General features: G+C 40.1%; 1 protein-coding gene across 1 annotated transcript; it reads left to right on the forward strand.

Annotated features, from left to right (window-relative positions):
* The first annotated feature begins 5,377 nt into the window (after positions 1–5,377).
* Positions 5,378–8,761, forward strand: LOC126687059 (probable methyltransferase PMT2). Its single transcript, XM_050381417.2, has 7 exons — positions 5,378–5,533; positions 5,805–6,450; positions 6,533–6,743; positions 6,850–7,144; positions 7,316–7,705; positions 7,894–7,971; positions 8,254–8,761. Exons 2-7 carry the CDS (start codon positions 5,812–5,814, stop codon positions 8,483–8,485), a joined length of 1,845 nt encoding a protein of 614 aa, XP_050237374.1. The 5' UTR covers positions 5,378–5,533; positions 5,805–5,811; the 3' UTR covers positions 8,486–8,761.
* Positions 8,762–9,975: the final 1,214 nt, after the last annotated feature.

The raw sequence follows: 9,975 nt of genomic DNA on the forward strand, positions 1-9,975 counted from the left end.
CTGCAATGGTGTATATAGGCGTGCTATGCCTGTGGCCACGTCAGGGTTCCTCTGTTAACATACTCTGATAGGAACCTGACTTTGTCTAACTCTACTAGGTGGCTACTTAATATGCATATGGTGTTTTGTGGTGTCCCTCTACGAGTAGGTTAAGCTTTTGTGTCTTTGGTGTGCAAAGACACTGTGTATAGTTTTGCTGGCCTTACGTTTGTGTGCATGTTTTAAATATGTTTGATATAACGCTTTGAAAAGGAAAGTGTTCGATATATTTTATTGAACATATTGCTTGGATGCATGGTTTGGGACAATGCTGCCTGTGAGGTAAGGCACGTGAGCTAAGTCCCTGGACCACCGCACCGATTTTCAGAAATGCACGTGGATCCACACCCAAATTCTTTAATTCTTCAATCATCAAGTCATAGCTTATTTAAGGATATGCATATAGTTTGTCTTGTAGTTTAGTGGATATCCACTTGGAGTTCACAAAAGAAGATTTGTTATCCACTACTCTTGTGCAAGAATGCCCATCTCTAACCTTTTTAACCATGAATGATACCCTATCCGGTGTTAGTGAGGCATGAATCCTCCATATACAACAAGCCCCCTCGCAGGGTGCATTTACCTTTCTTCTATCATTGTACTTCTTGCGAATAAGATAACCACCCTTTATGATATAGTCAGCCAAACCAGTTCCGAAATCCTCCGAACTTTTGAATGTTTGCCCTTAATGAAAGGTAATATTTGTTCCCTCTTCAGCAGTGTAAGGTTTACTGTATAACCCTTTAAGAGGGTCCTTCATTTTTCTCTTTCTTTTGCTCTTAATTTTTGGTTCATCTTCTAAAGATAAACTATTTTCTTCACTCAATTGATCATCACTCATTAGATCATCAATTAATTGATCATCTTCATTTGTTTTTTTTTTGTTTCTTGAATAACACTAACTTCACTACAAGATATATCCATGTCACTATCACTAGTATGTAGTTCGTTATCAATGTCATTATCTCTGTCTAAAAATTGAAACTCATGGTGGTAGCGCCAGCGCACTCCTAGTGCTTGGTTTTTAACTGATTTTTTGCTTTTTCGGGCGATTCTAACTTCAGTATTGATGTTCTTTGTGTTTTCAGGGTAAGGAGTCGTTTCATACTTCAGGGAACTTTGTCGATGCTCAAACTTGGTAAAACTCTTTGCCCCCGGCTGTTAGTCTTGAGTAGATGTTGTAGTCTTCGGCCGTTTTGGCTAGTACGTTGTTTACCACGGAGAGGGTATGTGACAACGCTTAGTTGCGCGCTTTGATGGAGCGGTGGATGGACATCATTCATACTTTTCACTTGTTGGTAGGAGAGTTGACTGTGACTCCCCTGGACTTCTCGCTTATTACTAGGATAGCTTTCGGAGGTCAGGCAGTGCCATTTAACAGTGGTTTGGCGACCTCTGACCGACATGATGCGTATATCTCAGAGACGTTTGGTTTTGTACCAAAGATCAAGGGTCGGGCCCTTTTTAATACTGAGCTGTATGATCGGTATCGAGATTGTGTTCGAGGACCGGGGATGAGGTTGATATGCTTGCTCGAGCCTTTATATATTACTTGCTAGGGACCACGCTATACTACAATTCATGTTTGACTCTGCCCATTTGTGTACTACTAGCATTAGAGGACTTGGATCAGGTCATTGTCCTATGACTGGGTCTACTGCCCTTGATTATTTATATAGCAGCATGGACTAGGTTGTTCATGGGGATCCCGCCTATCTGGGATGTGGCCCGTTGTGAATGTGAGTTATTTTCCTGACTCTTTATCTTTTCTATGTTGTATTTCAATTTTCATCATTTTATCCAATTCTGTGTTTCCCCTTTTTTAGATTTGGGGCGTTTAGATGGGTATTTTGACCGGATTAGGTGATCTTCCAGCATCAAGTATCTCTCATTTGACATTCTGGGATTTCTCTCATACTTTTTCATATCATTGGGGAGCTGAGTGCAGAGACTGGCTTAACGACCAAGCTAGGATCGACGTAACTTGCGATCTTGTCATTCAATGATTTGTTATTCGAACTTCAACGCTTATTTGTAGCAATTTTCTTTTTGCAGATACACTCATCTAGGAACACTCCTCCGGGGATCACTAGTCTCGTTGGCTGAGGGGTGCTATTGATATGTCTAGCATGCGCTATCTAATGCATGACCGAACTATTGGTCTTGGTTCTTAGATGAGCGCGTCCTCCACTAGTGGGTCAGTCCCATTGCTTGTATGGTTCCCAGGGATCCACCTCTGTCAATGATGCGTTGTAGAGACATCGTATCGCCTTCTCTTCTTCTGGATATGAGGGGTTATCCTGCCACATAGAATATGTCTTCTCCTCAGCTGAGCTACATGGACGATATGGCGAGGTGCCATCTTTTGGGTAGATTGCCTTTGGTTGAAGTGTCGGGGCGTCAAGTTCCTATTGTTTCGGATGCTCTAGTCCAGCGGGCGGCTATAAGGCCACAAGTATGTACCCCTTCTTTGGTTTTTATGTTTATAGACTCAATGTCTATCTGACTCTCTTTTTTGGTGTATTCTAAACGGAGGAGTTTGGCACGGGACCCATGCTGTCCCTGCCAGGATAGATGTTCCCGGATCCCCTGGTTGAGTTTCGACTGGCAAGCAAGATATTTTGAGCTCCGCTGGGATTGTTACTGGTTCTTTGTATGAGATGTCGGAGAAGTCTACCCGTTACTGTGGTGCATGTGGATCTACGTAGGATTCTCTTTACACTACATATGTTGTGCATTCTTTTGAACCTGCTGATTGTACCCTTGTGATTCTATTCAATGTGTCTATGCTTATGTTTATATTGGGACTGTTCCCCTCTTGGCTGACTGCTCATTTATGCTTTACAGGTGCTGGTATCAGACGTCATTCAACTAGATGATGCGGTCTATTATTGGCGAGACCGGCTATGCAGTGTATCTGCACAGATGAGGGTAAAAATGCAATATACCTATGATTTATTCTACATGTATGTATGTATGCAATTATAGCTCTGACTGTTATCTGCTTCTTGCAGTATTGCATTAATGATTTGGAGGACAGGCCCTGTCGGGCTGATTTGAGTCCTACTGGCAGTGGAGAAGACGTTCCTCTCGGGTTCTTTTACGGTAGAGGTGGAGACCTTCCGATTGGCGGTCGTGGACTTGGAGCCCGTCGCGGTCGTGGAGACTTTGCTTCTTCTGCTGGCGGTGCGCAAGCTGGGCGCGATGATAATGATATGATTTCTGAAAGCGAGGGTAGCGACACAAAGACTCTAGTGCTGGACTGGGATTATGATGAGTAGATCTTATTCTCGTATTCGTTTGGCTAATAATCACCCACCCCCTCGACTTTCACCCGAAGCTTTCTTAAACCCCCTATACTTTCAAAAGCTTCCCGCAACCCCCCGGACTTTATGGCGGCGCCACCCACGGCCCTTATGGATGAAATTACCCTTTAGTTTTTGGCGGCTGTCCTTTTTTTTGAAAAACATTTGTGGCGCCACATGTCAATTGACACGTCATTTAATGTCAAAAAAAATTGAAACACCCAAAATACCCCCTAAAAGAATTAAACCGAATCAAAATTCAACTATACTTAATCAAACCCAACCCACCGGTCAATCTATTTACCACCGACCGCCGACCGCCAACCCCGAACCACTCGCCACCAACCGCCGCCGACCAAGAGTAGATCTGAATCTGTTCTTGGAGAACAGATTCATATTTGTTCTCTAAGAACAGATTTGGAAAAGACGAGCACCAACTCGTCTTCTCTGAGAAGATGAGCTGCTGTTTGTCTTCTCAAAAACAGAGAAGACGAGCTGCTGTTCGTCTTCTCAGAAACACAGAAGACGAGCTGCTGCTAGTCTTCTCAGAACCAGAAAAGACCTGAGAAGACGAGTTGCTGGTCGTCTTCTCAGATCTGAGAAGATGATCGTCTTCTAAGGTGAGAACACGACGAGGTTGGTCGTTTTCTCACCTGAGAAGATGACCGGAAGCGGCGATTTGGTTTGAGTAATTTGGTGGTTTGAATGAGTTGATTTGGTTTGGCTTTTTATTTTTATTTTTAATTAAATTTTAATGGTTGTAGGGGTGTTTTGGGTGTTTCATTTTTTTTAGATATTTTGCCACGTGGCAGATGACACGTGGCGCCGTCATTTTTTTAAAAAATTACAGCCGCAAAAAAAAGACGGCTTTGAGGGGTATTTTTGTCTATTAGGACCGTGAATGAGCGCCGCCATAAAGTTTGGGTGGTTTAAGGAAACTTTTGAAAGTATAGAGGGTTTAAGAAAGTTTGGGGTAAAGGTGGAGGAGGGTGGGTGATTATTAGCCTATTCGTTTGATGTTTTAAATATTGTCGTGCTTTGACAATGACCTTTTGTATATCAGTACATTATTTCATATGTTTGGATGCTTTGCTTGTTTAATTCTTTCGTTGTTTTGCATTTGGATGCCTTATTTATATTCTTGTTCTGCGAGAAGTAGCCTGATTTTTTGTCCTTTATTAGAATCAGCCTAGCTCTTTCTAGTATTGTGGTTAGGAACCCGTAGTCCTGTGATATCCGGATAGTGGAGTCTTGACCACTGAGTGCTTGAATAGTAGGAGCTTGTAGTCCCAAAATGTTGCTTTAATTAAGAGGCTGCAGTCATATGGTGTCGAAATAGTGGAGACTTGATGCCTCCGAGTACTTGAGTAGTGGGAACCCGTAGTCTATAGGTGTTGTTGTAATTAGGAGTCTGTAGTCCTATGGTATCTGGATAGTGGAGTCTTGATGCCTCCGAATGCTTAAGTAGTGGGAACCCGTAGTCCCAAGGTGTTACTGTAATGAGGAGCCTGTAGTCCTGTGGTGTCCGGATAACGGACACATGATGCCCCCTCTTGGTTTTCTGTTGAAGGAGATCTGATGCCCCATTCGCCTCTGGTTGATTCTGGTGAGGACTTTGATGTCCCTTGTTATCTAGATTCGCCCCTTACTATCAGATTTTCGTCTCTGGATAGTGGAGGCATGTCCCCTCTTATCTAGGTTTGCCCCTTACTATCCGATTTACGGCTAGTTATGTTTTAACCCCTTAAGTTCGCAGCTGTGCACTGATCACGCCTGTTTGAATTCAAACAAACGAATCGATAACTTGTCATCCGGACGAATTTCTCCATAAATCACTATGAGACGCTTCATTCCCTTATCACTTTTTACATGTCTGGAAAATAGTTGAAATGAATTTGATGGGAGTTCAAACCTTTTTTTTAGGATTAGCAAAAAATAATTAATATTAAATACAATATATCTGTAATATAAATTATTATTGAATAGATATACATGGTAAGAAAAAGTAAAAATGAAAAATAGGTGGAGAGGAGAAGACGTGTGAGATGAGTCTTAGTTACAACTCTTATTTCCATTTATAATTGTGTCGATTATAGATCGGAAAGAGGCAAACCGTAGAGACACATTTTAGTTCATATTTACATCTTACAGATCTTTCTTGTCACTCTGTAATTCCTCTCATGCGATTGGTGAGTAAGCTTTGTTTTCCCATTTTCAAGCTCAATTATTTTTCAAGTTCAGATTTAGCTTACTCTTTTTCTTTCTTTATATCTAATCCTAAAACACAGTAAACACTGCACTTTATTTTTCAAACTTCACTAACTACCTTACTTTAAATTTGCATCTTTACTGATTTTTCCTTTGCTCAAATTTGCATCTTTACTGATTGTTTAGTCTTAAATTTACATGTGGATCTAGATCGTTGATGCTGAAACTGGATTTATGTGCTAATGATTTCAGGGTTTAAATGGCATTGAAAAGTAATTTAGGTGACAGTAGAACTAGAAGTTCGGTGCAAATTTTTATAGTAGTTGGGCTCTGCTGTTTCTTCTACATACTAGGAGCATGGCAAAGGAGTGGATTTGGGAAGGCGGACAATCTGGCTATGGAGATCACTAAGAATACAGGAGACTGTAATTTAGTTCCGAGTCTAAATTTCGAAACGCATCACGGTGGTGAAGTCAAGGATTCCGGATCCAAACCGAATGTTTTGAAGCCGTGTAAAGCCAGTTATACTGACTACACTCCCTGTCAAGATCAGAAGCGTGCTATGACTTTCCCTAGAGATAACATGATGTATAGAGAGCGGCATTGCCCCCCCAAGGAAGAGAAACTGCGTTGCTTGATTCCGGCTCCTGAAGGTTATGTAACTCCGTTTCCTTGGCCTAAGAGTCGTGACTATGTTCCTTTCGCTAATGCTCCTTATAAGAGCTTGACCGTTGAAAAGGCTATTCAGAATTGGGTCCAATACGAGGGCAATGTTTTTAGGTTTCCAGGTGGTGGGACACAGTTTCCACAAGGGGCTGACAAGTATATTGATCAGCTTGCTTCTGTGATACCGATTGCTAATGGGACCGTAAGGACCGCATTGGACACTGGTTGTGGGGTATGTTGTCTTCCTAAGGACTTTTCTTTGTTTTTCTAACTTAGTTTCTGCTTAAGAATGTGTGTATTGCCTTGAAAATTAGGTTGCCAGTTGGGGTGCGTATCTTTGGAGTAGGAACGTTATTGCCATGTCCTTCGCACCAAGAGACTCACACGAAGCACAGGTTCAATTTGCTCTTGAAAGAGGTGTACCTGCTGTTATTGGTGTTCTTGGTACAATAAAGATGCCATATCCGTCTAGGGCTTTTGACATGGCTCACTGCTCTCGTTGTTTGATTCAATGGTGGTCGAATGGTGAGAACATCTCAATATAAATAAAGTTTGCTTGTGATAACATTACCATATAAAGAAATTGTCAAGTTGTTATAGTTGCAGTCTAGTGATTTATTTCTCCTTGTAGAGGGAATGTACATGATGGAAGTCGACCGAGTTCTTAGACCTGGTGGTTATTGGGTGCTTTCTGGGCCACCAATCAACTGGAAGACTAATTTTAAATCATGGCAGCGTCCCGAGGAGGAACTTCGGGAGGAGCAAAGAAAGATTGAAGAGTATGCTAAACTTCTTTGCTGGGAGAAGAAGTTCGAACACGGCGAGATGGCCGTATGGCAGAAGAGAGTAAATACCGAGTCCTGCCCTAGCAGACAAGATAATTCTCAAGCTAACTTTTGCAGATCTGCAGACCCAGATGATGTGTGGTATGGACCTGTAATAAATTTGGATCAATTATTTGGTCTCAGTGCACTATGTACATGTGCAATGTCAGCAATGTGTGATTAAGAACTGCATACCTCTTTAATCCAATATTATGATACAACAGAATTGTTTGTTTGCTTGTTTTTTTTAATCTTATTTGCTGTGGCTTATAGGTACAAGAAAATGGAGGCATGTATAACTCCATATCCTGATGTGAGTAGTGAAGATGAAGTTGCAGGTGGGCAATTGAAGGCATTTCCAGAGAGGCTTTATTCTGTTCCACCCAGAGTTGCCAGTGGTTCTATTCCTGGAGTTTCTGTTGAGGTTTACCAGGAGGATAATAAGAATTGGAAGAAGCACGTAAGTGCTTATAAGAAAATCAATAGGCTAATTGATTCCGGAAGATATCGCAACATTATGGATATGAATGCCGGGTTGGGAGGATTTGCTGCAGCACTTGAGTCTCCTAAGTTATGGGTCATGAATGTTGTGCCCACAATAGCTGACAAAAACACATTGGGTGTCGTTTATGAGAGAGGATTAACTGGAATCTATCATGACTGGTAAGATCACGTATATTTAACATTGTCATACTGCATAATCGTGTAGTTTGTTTGACCGACTCTTTTGAATACCCACCAATATATGGATACTTTTCCTATGCTGGTTTCTGAGCACTAACATGTCTAACACAAATATATATATCAAGGACTATAAAATTGTTTTTAAGTATTTCTTCATTTTGTTTCAGGTGTGAAGCTTTCTCCACATACCCAAGGACGTATGACCTTATTCATGCTAATGGTGTTTTCAGTTTGTACAAGAACAAGTATGTCTATTTTCCTGTTCAATTTGCATCAAATTATTTATTAAATGTGGGGGTAAGAGAATTAGGTCACAAATCAGCTCATTGTTGTAGTAAGTTAGGTTAATTTGTTTGCTAGCGCTCACTGATCATCTTCATGTTTTGTTCAGGCTTCTATATATCGATTCATCAATAATACTCTTAGACAAAGTTTCATGTTTTTGGTTTCGCTATCTATTCATATGGCGGAACTGAACTTACTTTTTTATCTACTTTTCTAATTTCCACGTCTTTTTAACTCTGCAGATGTGAGTTTGAGGACATTCTTGTAGAGATGGATAGGATATTACGACCAGAAGGTGCAGTTATAATCCGCGATGAAGTTGATGTGCTAATAAAGGTGAAGAAAATCGTAGCAGGAATGAGGTGGGATACTAAAATGGTGGACCATGAAGACGGTCCTTTAGTTCCTGAGAAGATATTAATCGCGGTCAAGCAGTACTGGGTAACCGGTGCAAACTCCACATCCGCACGGTAAATGGCGAGTGATGTGAAAAATCGGTGTTACGCAGCAGGAAATGCTTATATTAAACAAGGTCTGAAATGGAATGAACCGATGAAGCATAAGTTTTTCTATTGTTCTGCAGAGTTCCCTTTAGCATAGGGAGGAAGGTCCACGTGATATTAATTGGCCATGTCATTTTGTAGTCTCAATCGTTAATTAGCTAGGCTGTGTTCTTGCCGTGGTAATTTATCAACTAAACTCAAGCATAAGATTTGTGACATCCGTCATCAATTTATATTTTTGGGTCCATTTTATGTTTTTTGTGATACTGGCTGAGTATTAAGATTTGGCTTAATACATAGTTTGACCCCTGAACTTGTACCCTTTTACCCATCTAGTCCCCAAACTTAACGTCTCACCTATCGAACCCTTGAACTTGTTAAATAACCCGATTTGACCCCCGAACTTGATAAATACGTAAACATTGAACCCCTCCGTACACAATTTTTTCTAGAATGTTTCAAGTGACAGGTGGACACGAAGGGTTTAATATTTACATATTTATCAAGTTCAGGGGTCAAATCGGATTATTTAACAAGTTCAGAGGTCCGATAGGTGAGACGTTAAGTTTAGAGGTTAGATGGGTAAAAGGGTACAAGTTCAAGGGTCAAACTATGTATTAAGCCATTAAGATTTTGATATCATCTTAACTAATCAATTTTACATTATTTCGTGAATTTTTAACTATGTTTTCTTTTATAACTCTACCATAATATTTTAATATTATCGATATTTATTGAAAGATTTATATGTAATGAAGGATATAGTGAAAACGAACAAAGAATCAATTCACCCCCTCAATTTGGCACGATCTATAAATTAAGTCATTTTAGAGATTTGTTCTCCTCTGAGAATCGACAAATATGTTCTCGTTTGAGAACGAGAGGAGCGTCCATTGCTTGAAAATGAAGGGGCACCGGCGATGGTGGAGGAATTCGGTGGAAAGGGAAGAAAAAGAAGCATGGATAAAATGGAGGATCGTGGAAGGGACGAAGGGAAAAAAGGAATTTCGGTCTCTAAATTTTTACTAAAAAATAAAAAAATTATTGAATTTTTAAAATTATAAAAACAACTGAAAATTAAAAAGTATCAATGATTAAATTAAGATATAAATAAAATATTAACGGTTTTTTTAATCTTTTTTTATTTTTGTATGGAGAGTGTAATTCACTTGCTCATGTGAGAGTGGGGAGGGGGCTGATTTGATGCACTTTAACATAGTTGCGCGTCTATTTGACCTAAAATTCTCAATGACTCTTGATATTTGGTGCCAAACTCAGGAGGTGAATTCATCATTTTGTTCTAGTGAAAACTTATTTTAAAAAATTGAACTTCTCTTTGTTGGGCTATTAGATGAGATGTTAGTTTCCATGATTTTTTTATAATAAGATAGCTATTTTATTAGCCAAATCGAATGTAATTACAAGTGTAAACAATGCCGGAAAGTTATGAAACCATTCTTG

This window comes from Mercurialis annua, linkage group LG6 (genome assembly GCF_937616625.2).
Source record: "Mercurialis annua linkage group LG6, ddMerAnnu1.2, whole genome shotgun sequence".
Lineage (NCBI taxonomy): Eukaryota > Viridiplantae > Streptophyta > Magnoliopsida > Malpighiales > Euphorbiaceae > Mercurialis > Mercurialis annua.

Excerpts from the sequence above, each read along its gene's own strand:
- LOC126687059 (XM_050381417.2), top strand. The coding sequence starts at position 5,812 with ATGGCATTGAAAAGTAATTTAGGTGACAGTAGAACTAGAAGTTCGGTG. Across the intron at positions 6,451-6,532 it reads CATTGGACACTGGTTGTGGG|GTTGCCAGTTGGGGTGCGTA; the intron begins GTATGTTGTCTT and ends CTTGAAAATTAG. Across the intron at positions 7,972-8,253 it reads TTCAGTTTGTACAAGAACAA|ATGTGAGTTTGAGGACATTC; the intron begins GTATGTCTATTT and ends TTAACTCTGCAG.